This window comes from Oryx dammah, unplaced genomic scaffold, assembly GCF_014754425.2.
Source record: "Oryx dammah isolate SB20612 unplaced genomic scaffold, SCBI_Odam_1.1 HiC_scaffold_3, whole genome shotgun sequence".
NCBI classification, from domain to species: Eukaryota; Metazoa; Chordata; class Mammalia; order Artiodactyla; family Bovidae; genus Oryx; species Oryx dammah.
In genome coordinates, this window is record NW_024070187.1 from 60747964 (window position 1) to 60768233 (window position 20270).

Genomic DNA, 20270 nt, shown 5'->3' on the forward strand with positions numbered 1-20270 from the left:
CTTAAGTGTTTTGTCTCTGCTGTATGAGTTGAACGTTTCTTTGGAAAAGGTAGGTTTCTGTTGCTGTGTTTCACTTTCAGTCCCGTCTCATTTAGCCTACCTGCACGATTACATTCTCCTTGAGCTCCCTTTCTCAGGGGATGAGAGGAGCTGATTCACTGAACCTGAGATACAGTGATATCCTTTAGAGTCTTGAATGCTAAAGACCACACAGAAGAACTATACAAAAAAGATCTTAATGATCCAGATAACCACAGTGGTGTGATCACTCGCCTAGAGCCAGACATTCTGGAATGCGAAGTCAAGTGGACCTTAGAAAGCATCACTATGAACAATGCTAGTAAAGGTGATGGAATTCCAGTTGAGTTATTTCAAGTCCTAAAAGATCATGCTGTGAAAGTGCTGCACTCAATATGCCAGCAAATTTGGAAAACTCAGCAGTGGCCACAGGACTGGAAAAGGTCAGTTTTCACTCCAGTCCCAAAGAAAGGCAATGCCAAAGAATGTTCAAACTACTGCACAATTGCACTCATCTCACACACTAGCAAAGCAATGCTTAAAATTCTTCAAGCCAGGCTTCAACAGTATGTGAACCATGAACTTCCAGATGTTCAAGTTGGATTTAGAAAAGGCAGAGGAACCAGAGATCAAATTGCCAACATCTATTGGATCACTGACAAAGCAAGGAAGTTCCAGTAAAACATCATCTTCTGCTTTATTGACTACACCAAAGCCTCTGACTGTGTGGATCACAACAAACCGTGGAAAATTCTTCAAGAGATGGGAATACCAGACCACCTGACCTGCTTCCAGAGAAATCTGTATGCCGGTCAAGAAGTAATAGGGTATGGGGAGGGAGGTGGGAGGGGGGCTCAGGGAACACGTGTACACCCGTGGTGGATTCATGTTGATGTATGGCAAAACCAATACAGTATTGTAAAGTAAAATAAAGTAAAATTTAAAAAAAAAGCAATAGTTAGAATTGGACATGGAACAATAGACTGATTTCAAGTCAGGAAAGGAGTATGTCAAGGCTCTACATTGCCACCTTGCTTATTTAACTTTTATGCAGAGTATATCATGTGAAATGCCAGGCTGGATGAAGCACAGGCTGGATGAAGCACAGGCTGGAATCAAGATTGCTGAGAGAAATATCAAGAACCTCAGATATGCAGATGACACCATCCTCATGACAGAAAACAAAGAACTAAGGAGCCACTTGATGAAAGTGAAAGAGGAGAGTGAGAAAGTTGGCTTAAAGCTCAACATTCAGAAAACTAAGATCATGGCATCCAGTCCCATCACTTCACTGTAAATAGATGGGCAAACAATGGAAACAGTGACAGACTTTTTTTGACTCCAAAATCACTGCAGATTGTGACTGCAGCCATGAAATTAAAAGACGCTTGCTCCTTGGAAGAAAAGCTAAGACCAACCTAGACAGCATATTGAAAAGCAGAGACATTACTTTGCCAACAAAGGTCCATCTAGTAAAAGCTATGGTTTTTCCAGTAGTCATGTATGGATGTGAGAGTTGGACTATAAAGAAAGCTGAGTGCCAAAGGATTGATGCTTTTGAACTGTGGTGTTGGAGAAGACTCTTGACAGTCCCTTGGACTGCAAGGAGATCTAACCAGTCCATCCTAAAGGAGATCAGTCCTGAATATTCATTGGAAGGACTGATGCTGTAGCTGAAACTCCAATACTTTGGCCACCTGATGTGAAGATCTGACTCATTTGAAAAGACCTTGATGCTGGAAAAGATTGAAGGCAGGAGGAGAAGGGAACGACAGAGGATGAGATGGTTGGATGGCATCACTGACTCAATGGACATGAGTTTGAGCAAGCTCTGAGAGTTGGTGATGGACAGGGAAGCCTGGTGTGCTATAGTCCATGGGGTCACGAAGAGTTGGACATGACTGAGTGACTGAAAATATGCAAAATATAAATAGAATGCTTTTACTGCATCAAATTGTGCCTTCTCCTGGCAACACTGCCCTTGATGTATGAAAACCTGATATGAGCTCATCAAAATCAAATCTGCTTTCAGGTAATACTGTGTTATTTGAATTTAAACTTGTAAAGGTTTCATAAGTGTCTTTGTGTCCAAGGCCTGGGAAACACCATGGTGTGACAGAGGTCTCCAAGTTGTGGGAGCCTTTCTCTGAAACTTAACCCTTTCTGTCTGAATCTGTTATGGTACCTGGGCACGGGGTTGAACTCAGAGGTACATAACAAGCATCACTGGGTCAACACTAAATGGTGAATTCATCACTCTGCACTTTAATCAGAGACAAATTTCAAGCTCATGTGGACTTTGGCTTGAAGAGATGAACTTCCATGGAAGGTTTTCAGTGGCTGCTCATGTTGGGTAGTGAGGCTTGAAACTTCCCTCTGATAAAACCTGAAGACAGAGGAATGCACATGCCAAGTTCTATGCTCCAGTGGTTATCATTGGGATAGGTCTTTGATGTCTTATTTTAGCACAACAGCATTCTTACAAAATTTCAATTATGTGATACATATTCATGCCAAAATACAAAATTTTTAAATCACTCACTAGCTTATTACTAGCATTTATATGCCATGTCCTCTGACCCAATTTGTACTCTATGGCCTCGGGTACTTTCTAGAATACTGTGAATTTCATAAAGAAAAACAATCTGCCATGGTTTAAGGGAATGATGTAAATGATAATTGGGTAATTTTCTGTGACCTAGTCTTTGCTAAACTTTTCAGTTCTAGCTCCAACCATCCCTTCCCTTAGCAACTCCAACCTCCCTCTTTGTTTGGGCTGCTGTTTACTTTGAAGGGTTTCCTTGTTTGCTCAGGTGCTAAAGAATCTGCCTGCAATGCAGGAGACCCAGGTTTGATCCCAGGGTGGGGAAGATCCCCTGGAGATGGAATGGCTACCTACTCTGGTATTCTTGCCTGGAGAATCCCAGAGACAGAGGAGCTTGGTGGACTACAGTCCATGGGGTCACAGAGTTGGACATGACTAACCACACACTACTTTGAAAGTCCTTCTTTCTCTTGCCTTCCTGAACAGTGTGGGGAACAGTAGTTCCAAGAAACTGTTCTAAACTCTCCAAGCTATAGCGTGCAGAGTGGCCTCTCCTGGGCCAGCCCCTGTGCATCCTGATCATAATAAATAGTATCTTACATTCTAAGGTTCTGTTGATTTGTTGGTTTGCTCACAACTCAGGCTCCATAGAAGGACTCTATTTTGTCAACTTTTGATCCACTGACACCCAGTATAGGTCCTGATGCAGAGGCGCTCCATAAATCTCAGTTGCACTGAGCTGAATTGGGCTCATATGCGGGATGAATTACTTTCTCCATAAAAATAGACAGGGCAGAACACCCAGAAAATAACTAAGGAGAAGGGTGTTTTGGATAAACCTCAATATGTTTGCAATTATTACCAGAAGCTCTTTATTACTCTGAGACAAAGAAAGCCCTTCACTTGGATTATCCCAAACAAAAATTTTAGAAAATATGCAAATTGTTTCAAGCAAAGAAAATCTGAGAAAACATGCAAATGAGATGCCAGTTCACAGCATTTCTGTGCTCCTTGCCCCTTGGACATTCCTGGGGGGTGGTGAGGAATTGAAGAAGGCATGATCACCCTGTGGGACTCAATATTCAATCCAGCTAAATAATGCGAGAAACAACCTTTGTATCTCCACTCTCTGCAAACAAATGATTAAAAAAGATTATCAGAGGAATAGGAGGAAGAGCTACTTGGGACCTAGATCAATCAGAAGCTAAGTTTTTTTTTTTTTTAAGTAAAAGTTGACTGTGTATCAATGTGCTGTGCTTGTGCTTAGTCGCTCCATTGTGTCTGACTCTGCTACTCATGGACTGTAGTCTCCAGGCCCTCTGTCCATGGGGATTCTCCAGGCAAGAATACGGGAATGGGTTGCCATGTCCTCCTCCAGGGGATCTTCCCAACCCAGGGATCAAACCCAGGTCTCCTGCACTGTAGGGAGATTCTTTACCATCTGAGCCACCAGGATCAATCAGATCAATCAGAAGCCAACTTTATTTTTTTTAAGTAAAATTTGACTATGTATCAATATATACTGAGAAATGAACATGCAAAAATAGTCTTTTTTAAAAGAAATCAAGAGCATTAGAAACTGTACAACTCTGAAACTTTTCTAGGGGTGTAGTTCCCAGAACAGTAAAAGTAATTAAGAACAGAATTTGTTTTGCTTTATTTTAATCTTCTTCACTGTGCTATTTAAAAAACTTAAAAGTACCAGAAAAATGATGACAAAATTAGTAACAAAATATTCTTCTTGCTATGAGAAATACAATTTAAAAATGTTCTGATGCTACTGGAGAAGTTATATTAAGATAAAGTACCATATCGCAATGCTCTATATTTTACCTGCTTAAAAGCCATCTCAAAAAAAAGGTAAAAAATCAGTACCATGAGATAGGTACTATTTTATTCTCATTTTAAAGATGAAAAAATAAAGGAAAGTTCAAACAAGCAAAAATAAAAAAACAAAAAAACATCTCATAAAGCATCAATTCTTTGATTACTAGTAACTCAATTTGTGAAACATACATGGCCTATGTTGCAGATGGCAGGAATTTTTTTTCTTTAAAAAATTAATTTTCCTAATTTATTGAGATATAATTGACATATAATCTTATATAAGTTTAAGGAGTGCAATGTGTTGATTTTATACATTTATATATTGCAAAATCACCACCATCTAACATCTCCATTCATCTTCTAATTACCATCTGTTTTAGGAAATTATATTTTAAAAATTCAAAACTTCAAAAAAGATTTACCTATGGCAAGACATAAACTGACATATGGCTTATGTAGAAAAATTGTTGACTATCATGGCAGAGACTTCTAGTTGCCTCCTAATACGTTTCTGCTCACTTTCTTAGATGCAACCACTTAAATCTTGGCAACCACTTGAATATTGAATCATCTTTTCCTCCAGCTCAGACGATATTCCTCTGGCTGTCTTATTGTAGCTAAGTATGACCATGTGACTAGCTTTGGTTAATGAGAGCTAAGTAGAAATATGGTGGGCAACGTCTAGGAAAGTACTTCAAAGAGAAAGGGTTAATTTTTTCATGTTGGCTGGAATGCTGATAAAATGGCTAGAGCTTAAGCAGCCATTTTGGACTATGAGGAAGTACACTAAGGTTTACTATGCAGCAAGATAGAAGAAGTCTGGTCTTTGATGACTGTGCAGCTACCACAACAGTCTTGAACTATCTGGCTCCATTGGACTTTTTTTTTTCATATGAGAGAGAAATGTTTCTATCTTGTTTAATCCAGTTACTTTTTTTAACATCAAAAATATGCCATAAAATAACTTGCTTTGCATGATACACACTAGGGGGGCTAAGAGATAATTTGGAACCAACTAGCTTTTGAACTCATTGACTCATTCTTACCATATCACAGAATGCAAGAGTTATGTCCAATTATGAGCTTTATTGAAGCAGATGGCACGGTGACATTCATGGTTTCTTTTATGAGCATTTCTGATTGTTCCCTGGCATGCAACTCAAAAACAAGCTGTACTGGACTCATGAGCTAGAGTGCTAAGCTAGGAGTGGTGATCTACTTTCTGCCCATCTCACTGGCTCCATTTCATAGTGCTCTTTCCTACTGTTTCAACTCCAGTGACATTGACTTTTCAGTCTTCGAACACATTAGCCTCATTCCTGCCTCAGAGCCTGGGCATGAGTTATTCTGTTAGCCCTGGAATGCTCTTCTTCACTTGAAGGTATCTCTGGGTCATTTAAACTTCAGCTTAATTGTCCCTTCTTCCAAAAGACCTTCTTGGAGCAGCCATTACAATCCTGTCCCTTATCATATCACCCTGTTTTCTTCCTATCACCTTGTGAAATCATCTGTAATCATTCAACATTTAGCCATTTGTTAACTGATTTAGTGACTTTTCTCCTCTTACTCACTGGTCCCGTCAACCTGAACACTCATGGGAATCTTGCCTAATTAATCCACTATTCAGACACCATGCCTAGAACCAACTACATACTTGGTGCATAATTATGGAATGAATGAATGTAAGAATGAAGCGGCTCTAGAAAACAAACAGCCAAAGTTCTGCCATACTAAGAGCAGCTTTATTCTGCTTTCCATGCCTTGCTCACTATCATGGCACTTGGGGTGCACTGCCTCATCCCTCACATTTAAGACATCCATATCCCATCATTAAAAACAAAATCCTTAAGGATCTTGACCAATTTTGTTCACCTGTGCATCCTCCACTGCTTAACAGAGTAACACACATACCCTAGATGCTCAATACATATGTGCTCCGTATGGTAGGAAAAGGTGCTGTGCCTACAAAAAGCAATGCCAGCTCTCACAGCAACTCTAAAGAGAACTCTATGCCCATGTGTGTGCCCGTGTCCTGATTTGCCGTTAGTCACATTGATGTCTCTGCTTCTCAGCATTTCTTCAAGACTCCTCTTTACAAAATGGGCTTGGAAGTGGCCATGTGGCTAGCTTCTTTAAGATCTGTGATAGTCTGCCTGTCTCATTCACTGTGTCAGGGCTCTGAGGATGGTGACCAATGGCACGTTTTATTGGATGGGATCCCAACTGTTGGTTGACTGAAGAACATTTGATAGAGTTTAGAGCAGTTGTTCTCCCCAGGCTACTTGGCTAAACCCAGTAATCTTGGATGAAACTCCTTCATATCAAAACACTGCCCCACCCTATCCACCAGGGCAGGTCTTGTGACCTATAAATTATTACATGCTATCTAGGTAATTAAAAGCTGAGAGATGAATAAGGACTATTTGAAACCAGGAAATTCCTCGTATGTAAAGAAACTCACTGTGTTGGTAAAATGGGCAACAGCACAATTTAGGAAAATCTTATCACTAATGTGGTTTATTAATACCTTTCCTACAGGGGTGACAGTAAAGGGTTCAACAAAGATTTTTATTGTTTTTCAGAGAGACTTTACAAACCTCAATCAAGAGATCTGAAATTCTGTAAAACACATGCTCGTTCCTTAACTCCAATTTCCTTCAGTAGTTTTATAGATCCCTCAGGCCAGGGAGAGCAGAACCAGATGGCGCTCGGGAAGACTTTACAGCGTGTGTCTGCGTGGCCGCGATGCACTGGAAAGCTCTGCCACTACTAACCTTCTGGTATTCATCGTGATATGAAATGATCCTTGATGGAACTTGCTTTTTATTTTGTAATCTGGTGTACTAATCAGAGTGCCTAAAACATTTCCTTCTGAAACTTCAAGAAATACTCAGTAACATCACTGAGACAAGTCAGAAAAAGCAGGCCAGCATATGTTTATATAACACAGCACTTCTCCCCAGGGTCTACCTTGCCCCATAAATTGTTGTACTGGTGTGAAAAAATACAAGTCAGGTCTGAAAAAAAAAAAAAGTCCTCCCCTTAAATCACAACCATATTTGTGAGAGGAGGGGAAGACAGTGACATATTTAAAGTCACAGTCAAACTTGTCATGCTATTTTTTTCTTTCTTTTCCTTTTCTAAATAATTTCTTATTGTCTCATTCTCCACCTTTGTAGAATCCACTCTCCCCCTGCTGTGATGTCGTAATTCCTCCTTAATAGCTAAATATTTCAATATTTGTGGTACTGGAATGCTTGTTAATCATTATCATTTGAATCTTATTATGGGCAGGGATGTAGAATTACTGTAGTGGAAACAAAACTATAGGAAGGAATGTTTCCCAAATGGCAACACCCTGCCCACCAACTGAGAAGAGTCCTCTCTGGCCCTGGCTGGAGTGGCTCATGTCTGCCCTGAAGGCTCAGATATCTAGGGGATGGATTTCTGGTAAATTTCAAGCATGTAGAATGTGTTGAAGGAACGATGCCTGATTAGTGATACAGGCAGCTGAGCACAGCTGAAGATGGAAATATTATATGCAGATAATGGATGGCTTAGTTGACCAACCAGATGGAAGTAAGTACTTTGATTGGGGAACTGACATTAAAAGGCATTTATACTAACGGCTGGGAGAAAAATGTAGAGAAGTAAAAAGGCGAGAGAAAAAATGTTAAAGGGACAGAGAACAGTGTGTATAGTGGTAAAGGGGAAAGACTGGCTGAGTTCCAAAGGCAGCTCAGAGATAACTTACAAGCTGTGTGACCTTGAGAAAATTATTTAACCACTCTGTGTCAGTGAAATGTGTGATAGGAACTACCTTACAGTGTCACGTTAAATGTTCTCAGTGTTAAGCGAGTGAAGATATGAAAAGTACTTGTGACAATGACTGGCCCTCAGTAAATGAGGTCCTACTATCATCTGAGAGTGGCAACTGTACATTCTCTGATGATGTGGGTTGATTAGGTTTTCAATTACACATATATATTACATATATATATATTTAACAAGTGGGATTAGACACGCTGATATTGCTAAGAGGACATGAGAAGTTGGGATACAAAGTGAGACAGAGTCTCTATATGTGTGTTGAGGGAGTTAGGTGGTGTTGAGGGGGGAGAATTAAAAATCTAGGCACTTTAAAAGAGAGATGGGAATGCTTTTATATCTGACAAACTAAGGGAAATTGATCAGGGCTCTGGGTATTCTGGGAAATAGCAGATATATCAGGGGAATCAATAGAATGCAAGGAAAAAGGTTGCAAGGAGAAAAGAAAGCATCCCTATCTGAGAGTAAGGAACAGGAATGGGCATTAAAGAGAAGGTATTTAGTTCCTCAGGATGTTAGAGCAACTGAAGGGATTTGAGAGGAAAACCTGGGATGAATTCTCTGGGTGACTTGTATTGCTCTGCTTACTCCATAGGTTTGTGATATGGGTTTAAATGAAACAACCAAGGCCTGGGATCAAAACCAGTGCCTGGAGAAGAAAATGGGTGCACAGTAAACGCTAGTTCTCTCCCCCCCGCCTTCTTTGTGAACAAGGATTTTCTTTCAACATATTGAGAGAAATGGCTCTGTCTCCAGATGGCTGAAAAGACACATCAAGAACACAGACTGGAAACAACTATAAAGCCCTGATCAGTGTATGAGTATGTGTCCTAGCTGAATGTAGACGCCTGAGACCCATACCTGTAAGTGGTCTAACTTGTGTACAGTCAGTTGCCTAACGAGTATAATTTGCACCCTGTGCTCCAGTTAGCACTAATTAGAGCAGAATAATCTGTGCCCTTCAACATGTACGATGTTTGAAGACAAAACACTGGAGAGGGGTCCACAGAGCACCTGAGCCTTAGGAGCAGGAAGGAGCTTCACAGGCGCAGATGAGCGTGGCTCTGCCGAGCAGCGCTAGTGGCAGGGGCTGCGGCTGGTTAAGAGAGGCCAGCATCCTGTTCTGCTGCTGGGGGGAAATCGCTGGATGTCAGCACCAGGATCTTGTCTGAGCTGAGCTCTGTCTGTCAACTCTATGCCACTGTTTCTCATGTGTTTGTTCAAAACCAACAAGCATGGAAAAAAGGCAGTTTTACTTCGCAATCATTTACTGAACACTAATGGGGCACTCGACATCATTATGTCAGAGCAGATCAGTAAAGACAAGAAGAGGCAGTGGACACGTGGGGAGGAGGGGGAGCACAGCAGCTGGGACGCGGAGGGTGGATGGAGGAAGGCCAGGCCGCCGCCAGGCCCACAGGGAGAGAAGCACGGAGGAGCCATGGCTGTCAGGAAACCAGAACACAGAGACCTCCTCATCCACCCAGATCCTTGAAATAGCTGCAACGAGGGGGAGTCCCCTCAGACTTCCTCTGAATAAACAGGATCAGAGCAGCAGCACAGGGCAGTGGGTGAGACAGCTGACCATGGGCCACACGGCAAAGTCTGTCCTCTGTCGCTTCAGATTTGGGTATCAGACGAGGCACTTACTTAACTTCTCTAGGCCTCTGTGTTCTCATCTGTAAAATGGGTATGATAACAGGTTTGCTGGGAGGATTTGGTGAGTTGAGGACAAGCACATTCTAATGGTTGCAACCAACACGATGGCGTCCGCCTCGACTTCTTTTCCTGTCACTTCTCACATCCAATCTGTCACAGCAAATCCTACAGGGTCTACCTTCAGATTAGCTTCAGACTCTGACCCCTTTCACCACGGCCGCCCTCCTGGCCCAAACCACCATTACTTTTGGCCTAGGTTCTTGCAACAATCTCCTAGGTGGTTCATAACACCGTGATCACAGTCCTAGTGCTACAGCACACGTCAGATCATGACACCCCTCTCCCAAGCTCCTCAAGAGCCTGTGACTGGACCATGAGTGAAAGCCACAAGGTATGGGAACCAATGGGAATCTTGGTTCTCAGTTTCTCTTGCCGGCTGTGTTCTCTCCACAGCACTTATATCCATCTATATTTCACTTATTTTGTCTCCTTCCAGTAGAAACATTGAGAGGGGCATGGATTTTTATTTATTTTATTCACTAATGAGTCCACAGTGCCTGACCCACAGTGGAATCTCAACAAATAGCTGCTGAATCGATAGAATAAATGCATATAAAATACTCAAAGCATTCAATAGACCTTATGTATTTTTAGCATTGTTCTTCCCAGATCTTAGCTGTCTTTTTGAAGAACTTCTCTATTGTGTCAATTCCTTTTAAACCCCATAGTATCTCATCCTACAAAATACCACCTGAACCAGGATGGGGGGGTGGGGCTGCTGTTTTTAGTCTGCCTAACCATCTCTATTAATGCTTTACTATGCCGAATGGCATCCTTACACCTTTAAGACAACCCAAACATACACACGTATTTAATTATTTACTTTAGGGAGGAGCTGCCACCAAATCAAAACAGGAGAGATATGGAGTCCCAGGGGTAGGGTCCTTGGATTAGACACTCACGACACTGTTGCTGGTGGTGACAGAGAGTTACCTTCATAGCACACCAGGAATCCTTTGGAACAGCATTATTATTTTCTGGAAAACGCCTGGGGTTGTGTTTCATTATATGGATTACGTAAAACATGTCAAGTCAGGGAACGCTAATATTTGTATTTATCCCTGTGTTATTTACAACACTATATTGCTACTTGCAATATACAAATAAAATATTTGTAATATACACTGTAATAGTATATTGCTGTGAAAGTTAAAAGGATGAACAAGTAAGTTTTACTCAAGATAGTTGGCCAATGATATATGTGTGTGTGTATATATACGTGTGTGTGTGTGTATATATATATACACACAAGTATAACTCCTGGCACATAAATGAATTTTTCACATATATGCATTTGGCTACATTCTTGGTTGAAATATAGAATTTTAAGATTAAAAATGCAAATCTAAGGGTAGTTATTTCTTTCTGAAATTAACTGGATTGTAATAGAATTAGTGACTGTGCACAATAAAAAGATTCAAAAGCAGAGTATTGCTATAATGTTTTGGGTCCTAAAACCCTTGTGCCCAGGAAACCGTGAGCACAGACTCTCTCTCCCAGAGAATGTGAGTGGTGCTCTTGTCATCTTCCTTTTCTGGAGTGGCCGTGAAGCTCATTAACACACATATGTACACCAGGACACTCTGCAAGCACCAAGTACTACATAATTTTAAAGTATTACTCTTTCCTTTATATACATTAAACAAATTTACATCTTGGACAATTTAGCCAAGCCAATAGCTGAATTAATCCATTCTTTCTATTTTCCATAGGGCATTAGCTATTTAAACATTATATTCAAAGTATTAGGAGCAATAAAACAAGAAAAAGAAGCCCTGTTAGCACTTCCCACTGTATATGAAGTGAACAGAAATGTGATGGGGTACTGACATTCATTTCACTTTGAATTAAACACAGCATCACCGCAAATCTCAAGAGAAGATATTAAGTTTTGTGTTTGGGTAATACCAGGAATTCTATAGGCAAGGGTAGAATTATATTTGGTTGGCTGAAAGCCAGTCAAACTTCACACTTGTCCTAGAAGTAGGTGGTCAAAAACTCTGTTCTTGTCTTCAAAGCGACTGGCTACAGCTGCTCAAACTATCTCGATTTCAAAATCTTTTGTGTCATTCATTCTGAAAATAAAACATTCAGACATGAGGTAAAATGAGGTCTAATGAAAAAGGTATTAAGTTAGAATCGACCTTGGGGAAAAGCCGGTCCAATCAGACAGTGCACATCAAATAAAACCAGAGTAGGATTGGAATTTCCAGGTGGCATAAGTGGATACATGCAAGCTTTGATTTTATTCCTTCAAGAAAAAAGGATGCAAATCAAGGGAAGGAGACATATTCACAGTTTTCTTTCTGTTCTCCTTAAAATACAAGCTTGAGTTCACAGTCCACGTTTCAGAAGGAGCCTTCCCTTTGGTGGAAGGAAGTACATACTCCTCAATACGTCTGGTTTTGCTGTAATGGTATATAAAGCCTCTCTCTAATAAATTTAGCCACAATTTTTTTTAATGTGTCTGCATTCTGCTAATTTATAAAAAGCAGGATGCTGTCAGATAAAATTTCATGAAAATGATCTATAAACCAGACTGTCAAAAGTGAAAGGTACTCAGGCAGTACTTAGGGAAACAAATAATAGAAGCCCCTGGAAAGGTTTCCTGTGACTGCGGGAAAACAATGTGCTGTAACGGAGCTCACGTTACTGCGATTTGCAAGTTACTGTGAGGTCACAGGAAATCCTGAAATGTTTTCCACATTTTCTTTTATACATTTTATGTCAAATTTCCTGCAATTGAAATAATACACTCTCCTACTGCTGGAATCCCTTCTGTACGAAAGGCGATCTTATGACACTCCCCCACGAACACCTAATAACTCAATTCCTACCAGTATAATGAGAAAGTGACAGATGGAATTGAAAGTGGACCATGATAAGGCTAAAATGTCAGATAGCCTAACTCTTTCAAAATGAAAACCAAACTGATGTCATTAAGACAACTCTAAAAGTGCATTTAATACAGGACAGTAGCCTTTTTCTTTAGAATGAAAGATAACAGAAGAAAAGACAGACTGTCCCAAGACATAAACTCACCATTTCCCCAAATCTCTTATTCAAAAAGTATGCGTGGATTGATGGTCTAATTTTAAAATGGCATCTTCTGTAGGGATAGTCTTAACAGGATTCAAGCTCCTGACAACCATATTTTATTATCCCAGCAATGCTTATGAAAGGGTAAGTCAGATTTAAGTAAAATGTCCAAGTTTAAAATATTCTCTCAATTTTTATCACTCACAACTGTGGAGTTTAAAAATAGCTTTTTAAATTGGTGAATGCTGTTTTAATATAAACCCAAGCCAAGCAATTAAGGCTCATTAATGAATGACAATTTTTATGGTTTGCCAGATTATCTGTTATTAGGATACATTACCTCTCCTGACATATCAGGGGCCATCGGAACAGCAGGCCACAAAGATGAGTAGATTCCAAAAAACACCACCCAGAGTGCGATGCTGCCCCAGATGGCTATGTGGCTGAACTGTGGAGGGAGGAGAGCTGTGTCAGAGACTTGCAGGTGGACAGAGGACTCACACATTGATGAAGCTTTCACAAATTTCCTTATTATTATTCTTATTTTTACTGTATCCACAAATGTTATCTACGGCACTTATTAACTAAATATTTGCATGTTTTAACTGGATCTTGCATGAAATACATCTCTTCTATGATGATATAATACCTGTGGTCTGTTCCATTCCCAGGTGGGTCTCACCAGGTGGGTCTCACCTTTCACTCTTAACAGTTTTATCTGCTACCATCTTTAAGCCTCCCTAGTTTTTGTCTGTATGCTCTGCCTGAAAGATGCTGACACTTGTGCAAATACTAATCTCTGTGCTAAGGACTGTCAAATCCAAATTTCTTGTGCCCACCTTTCCCTCGAACATCTAACTTTCTTTTTGTTGACTGTGTCTCTTTACCTGGACATGAGCGTACTTCAACACTAATGTATCTAAAATGGAACTTCTTTTATTCAGGCTGGAAATCTGCAAGTGTCTGAAGACAAATCTTCCACTAATACTAGCGGTCTTCAGAATCATTTTCCAATGGGTTTTCCAATGAGCATGTCTTGTGACATACACATACTCTACCATGAAACGATTCCTAGTCAATAGGTTTGAAGGCCTCCCACTTTCAGGCGTATTTACAATGTACAACCGTATATTAAGGGCTCTGAGAAGTCTGGTGATACATGCACTTATTTTTTACTCAATGTTTCCAAACTAGAGTCCCCAGTTTTCCTCCCTGCAGTCTCGAACCCCCACAGAACCACCTGTGGAACTAGAGTAAAGGGACACATCAAGTTATAATGAAAAGACAACGAATATTAATGATAACGTGTAAATACACGTGGTATCCTTGGTTGTGACGGAAGATCCTCTTACCCAGGTCCAATATGATGTCTCCAATCCAGCTTTCAAGCACACAGTTATCACCACAAACTAGAACAGAAGGGAGACGTTATTTTACTTCACAAATATGATAGTTCATAAAATGGGCTGGTAGATTACTCACAGCTGGACTTGTACGTCCAACCAGCAAAGAAATGAGTGAGTTAGCTGATGGCTGAACATTATGACTGTGGCCGGCCGGAACTGCCAGGCACAGCCTTACATTCCTGCCTCTTTTCCCTGCCTTCTCCTCATCGTCGTTGTCCGACAGTCCAGCCACAGGCCTTCTGAGCATGGGCCTGCCTGCTTCTCGTAAAATTCATGAGTAGTGATCGACAATCATCTAAGGTGTACAGTAATCTTGGGTTCCTGAGATTGCTTTAAGTTTATTTTACATCAACTGTAGTAAAAGACTTCATTTTCTAAATTTTAAAGATGAATTATAAAAGTCATATAACTGGATATTTAGAAATCTGAACACTTATTCTGTAACTTGACTTACTAGAAACTCCGTGGAGTAGCATGTAGGAGCGTGTTTACATCTCCACGCTGTATACATCCACTGTCATTGGTGGCCATGCTATTAATCCTAAAGCAGGGGACCCAGATTTAATGAACTGCCCTGTGTCCTCCATAGGATAGCATAATGTTTAAATGGAGTCAGACTACACTGCCCTGGAGTCAGACTATGTGTACTCAAGACTCCATCACTTATTGGCTGTTCTGATAAGGAACAAGGCAGGTTACTTGAGCTCTCTGGGTCTCATCTCCTTCATCTATAAACTGGGATCTGATAAAACTTACCACTTTATAGGTAAAATACCAAGAATTGTGCTTAGCACTGCAACATTATCTATGATTATCTATTTGTGATAAAAATAACATACTGAATACTGCTAGTAGTCAAAGGAAATCAGGGCACTTCCAATAGTTTGCTAGGAGGGAAGTGTGGTGCTTGCCTAGCACTGGTGATTAGTGAGTGCTTAAGTGCACAGTTCTATTTTTGCTTACTGTAGGGTTTATACGCAGTATTAGATGCTGCCCACTGGGTCATAAAGTCAGGATAAAGTGAAGCACTTGGGCTTTCTCAGCAGGATATCTAATAGCAATTCAGGATAAAGAGCTGTAGAAATAAAACATTTACTAAAATTTAAATATTTAATTTAGACTACATAAAAAAATTCCAAAATAAGAGAGATTTTGACACAAATGAAGGAAATACTCCCTATTAAGACTTGGATACTTTAAAATGTCTCTGAGACATCCAATGACATCTACTGATTTATATCTAAACTTAGTCCATCAAGTATTATTTGTTTTGCACTCATGTTGTACGAGAACAAACCACTAGGCTCCCAAATGTGTTTTTCCTTTTTTTTTTCTTTCTTTTACTACTTGAGTGGGTTGATGTCAATGGAAAGGAGAGCCTGGATTTGCCAAAACCTTTATCTCTCTGTTACTCAGTAGTCTTAACTTCCTATTAATCAGTTATTTAAGCATCACATTATAGTTTTTCCACCAACGGAATCTGCCGTATCAATGCCTGCTTAATGTTTAGGACAGCACACGGTCCCCACTTGTGAAGCCGTGGAGGGGGACACAGAGAGGAGAGGACACTGGCTTGAGAATTCAGAGTTGAAGGTTGGAGGGCACATCTTTTGGAGACTAACTATATGACCTTCGGCATTAGTATCCCACTGGAGCTTTTGACTTTAGATGAAAAAATGGTTTTAAAACATTTTTTGGCTCTTGAATGGCAGGGTGGGACTCACACTCATCTATGCATCCCTCACAAGCATTTACACAGTGATTTCATACAGTGGAGTCCATGTCTTGCGTGGCTTAAATATCTCAAAAAAAATGGAGATTTTTTTATTTTAAATTTTTTTGGCATTTTATTTTTAATGCGACTCTAGAATAATTAGCTGTTAAACACCCAAGTCTAGTATGGTAGTATTTGCCATGAATTTAGGAAAGCAAGGAAATATGAACAAGGGCAATAAAACAAACCTGAGGAAAAAGGGACAAGGGAGACAAAAAGGGAAAGTGAGGCAATAAGAGTGAAGAAGAAATACTGAAAATAAGCACAACCAAAGGCCTATACAGTCAGTGAATCTAAATGACATTTTTATAACCTAATATAAGATGATCTCTTAACAGTCAAAACATCTCATCTCACTTTAAAGGGGATGTGCGAACAACCCTTAAATACAGAAATGCACACATTTGAATTTGAAAATAAAACGAGCTCGTATGAAGTAATTCAATTTCATATGCAAACGAGGCAAATGTGCTGCACTCACTGTGTAAACAAAGTTTCCCAACAGCAGGTAATCAGAAGTCTTCCCATTTTCAAATACAGTGCCTACATGAAAAGAAGAGAGGTTTGTTGGGAAAGGAAATAAATTCAGAATTCATTCAAAGATTAATCAATTTAGGAGTGTTGAACAAAAGGAGGGGAACCAGGGGTTACACAATGGAGCCATTGGAGTGAGTTGCCATTTCCTTCTCCAGGGGATCTTCCTGACCCAGGGATTGAACCCGGGTCTCCCACATTGTAGGCAGATGCTTTACCGTCTGAGCCACCAGGGAAGTCCTCACATATGAGGGAAATCCCACTTCACAGAGACATGGAGTTATAAAGGAGAGAAGTATTTGATAACCTTTTCTAGTAACTGTGGCTATTCCCTGATACTGCTTAAAAACTCAAGTCATTTCTTAAAGATGTGGAGATAGTTTCCTAAAGGTTAGTTGCAGTGGGATCTGAAACTGTTCTGCTGGTGAACACGCTGCACCACATGCAGAACCAGTAAACATATACTGCTGCACACACGAAGCTTACACAGAGCTCTAAACCCATGTTACAAGAAAAAACGCTCCTAACATCCCCACTCCCATACTCTTGCCCCATGGACAGAGAAGCTTGGTGGCCTACAGTCCACAGGGTCACAAAGAGGCAGACATGACTAAAGCGACTTGACACACAACCTTAAAAAAAATTCACTGGAAAAATTCATTCGGAATGGATCTCTTACTTATGCATGATTCTGTAACCTCATGGATGTAGCTGGTTCAGCTGATAACTCAAACGATTCCCCAGACACTCTAGTGGATAAAGCTGCTGCTTGTTGATGCGGCTGAAGTGCTTTATGCAAACTTCCTATTTTGTCATGCAGAATATTAGTAAGATGTGTATCAAGTTTCAGGATTTAATAAAAGTATTAGGTTTACAGCTTCTTCAAGGGTATTCTTAAGGGAAACATTTTTTTTTTTTTTAATGTGGGTGTGTGGTAGTGAAGAATATAATGATTTCTAGTACAACTGTACCACTGTTTGTGTCAAGGTACCAGTAATTTTGCCCACTGCTGCTTTTGGAGCGGCAATGAAAAAGACAAATAATGTCTTGATAATATAAAAAGTTTGAAACTATGAAATTTTGACCTCATTCATAGACCTCAAAAGGTCTTGAGTATTCTCAGGTGTCTATAGACCATACTTTGAGAAACACTGAAGCAAGTGAATGAATGTTTAGCCATATATTATACAACTATTTCTATCTCTTCTGTATCTCATCCTTTCAAAAGCTAAAGAAAACAAAAACTTCTTATTTAAAAACAAAAAAAAAGGGCAAAAAAGTAGAATGTTAAAACACAATTTATGCTATATGTCATTTATCTCTTGAAAAGAGGAAGCACATGTTCTCTGGACTTGGCTAGATTTGGGTTCCCCAGGCAGCACCCCTTGTGAATTTCTTCTTCTGAGGCTGGAGGGCTTGGCAGTTCCCCAGACAAATGCAGAGGGAATCCTGGGATCTGTTTTTCTGGGGCTGGAATTAGTTGGGAATTCCTTTCAAACTTCTCATTGTTAAAGCGTTTTGAATTGATAAGGTGTTTTGGATGCTGTCTGCTTTGTGCTACTTAGAATTTTTTTTTTCTAATTTAGAGTACCTAAATAGCTTCAATGATGGACACTGCTAGTTTTTCATGCCTACATTGATTTTGCATTAGGAAAATAAACTACCTAGAAAACTTACTTAAGTCCTATATTGTACCCTGGATTTCAACACCCCATGGCTCCCCAAAGTGGGAGGAATCCAAATGTTCACCAATGAATGAATGAACAAAATGTGGTCTATCCACACAATGAAATATTATTCACCCATAAAAAGGAATGAAGTCCTGACTTATGCCGCAATAAGGATCACTTAAATTCTTGTATCACGACTCCATTTTTATGAAATGCCCGGAACAGGCAAATCCACAGAGACAAAAATCAGTGGTTGCCAGGGGCTAGGGGAGAGGGACAGAAAAATGAGGAGTGACTGCTCATGCATAAGGGGTGATGAAACTGTTCTGGCATCAGAGAGTGGGAGCACTGGCGCAGTTCTGTGACTATACTAGAAACACGGAATCATATAATTTAAAAGAGTGAATTTTATGGTATGTAAATTTTATCTAAAAAATGCTATTATGATTCTCCTGGCCCACTGGGTCAATATTTTATATTTAATTAGATTTTACTACAGCTATTTCCAGGGTCTAGTAATGAGAATCTATTCACTTTGTACTGGCAGAGCCATGAATGTAGGAAGATGAAAATCTCCAAGAAGGACACGAAGCTACTGCCTTGTCTGTGATACGCATTCCCCGACTCAGGCCACAGGTTTTCATGAAGGCGTCTGTGATGGACTGGGTGCCCACAATGAGCCAGGCGCTGTTCTGGGCACTATGGGAAACAACAATGAACTTAACAGACAGTGCCCTGCCCTTCTGGAGCTTTGGTTCTAACAGAGGAGGATGGTAATAAAAAAAAACAAAAACAAATCTATCACACCCACTAGGCAAGCACCAAGAAGATACAAGAGAACGGGGAGAGAGGGTCGGGGGCAGAGGGCGTGGAGTTGGGGGGTCTCTGAGGCAGGGCGATCCGGGGGTGTTTCTCCAAGCACAGACCTGAGGGTGGGTGGAGGCAGCAGCTGGGACACCTGGTGAAGACGAGGAAGAGCGGATGGATGGCCTGTGGGCTGCAGCACAGCGAGGGTGGGAGCTGGCTGGGGTGGCAGAGGTGGGGCGGAAGAGAGTCAGGTGGGGTTGGCCAAGGCTGGGCTGTGGATTTGGTTCTAAATGTGATCGAGTCTGTGGGGTTCTGAGGAGGGCGGCACCTGGTCTGATTTACGTTTTACGAGGATGCCTCTGGCAGCTTGGAGAGGAGACTGTTGGTGGGACAGAAGAGCCGGCCCTGCATCTTATGGGCCAGTGTTAACTCAGCCGCGAGGACAGCTAGTACCTCTGAAGGGCATGCAGACCTAGGGGTGGCCTGTGTGTCTCATCTGAGGTACATGTCTGTGAGCTGAATGTTCAGCCGTCTTCTGGGTCCCAGGGCAAGGTCTGCTCCGGACATAGCAACACCAACTTAAGCATCCCAGGGACCTCTTCTCTAAAGTGACTACTTAATCATTTTTATGTGTATAGGAAATTCACCATGATCCCATCTCTCAAAACTGACACAATAACATCACCCCCTCAAAACAAGCAGAGATAAAAGCTTACACTCCAAGACGAACATAAAAACATACTGAAAATCTCATTCAAAGCTGCAGCTCAAGTACTTTAAAATACTAGCATGTCTGATTAGGTTCAGTATAAAGAGCTGATACAAGTCTCACAGGTATAATAAATAGACCACATAAAATATCAGCACTATTGTCTTCTAACTATACATCAACAGAGGGGAAAAACAAATCCTAAAATTTCACTCTCTGCAAGTTTGAAAAACATGAGAAGTAGAGAAGAAAGGCTTTGCATATATTAAATCACTTTGTTCCCAAAGGAATAGTAAAAATCTTTAAAGTGTGTACAACTTTTAGATGCATGTATTTTAGGTTAAGGAAAAAATATCATAAAATGAAACACTGCTATAATTTTTAACATATATTG

The 20270-nt window shown here is 40.5% G+C and overlaps 1 protein-coding gene across 4 annotated transcripts in view; it reads right to left on the reverse strand.

Moving 5' to 3' along the window:
• The window catches only part of ATP8A1 (ATPase phospholipid transporting 8A1), a 232488-nt gene that overhangs the window by 22911 nt on the left and 189307 nt on the right, over positions 1-20270 (reverse strand). For 3 of the 4 annotated variants that reach the window (XM_040238091.1, XM_040238093.1, XM_040238092.1), the window contains 3 exons: positions 16638-16699; positions 14329-14385; positions 13317-13424 (listed from right to left, as the gene is read on the reverse strand). In XM_040238091.1, coding sequence (XP_040094025.1) covers positions 13317-13424; positions 14329-14385; positions 16638-16699 — 227 coding nt within the window. Of the gene's footprint in view, positions 1-3959; positions 9898-13316; positions 13425-14328; positions 14386-16637; positions 16700-20270 lie in introns of those variants that run through there. The other variant, XM_040238094.1, reaches the window with a different exon arrangement.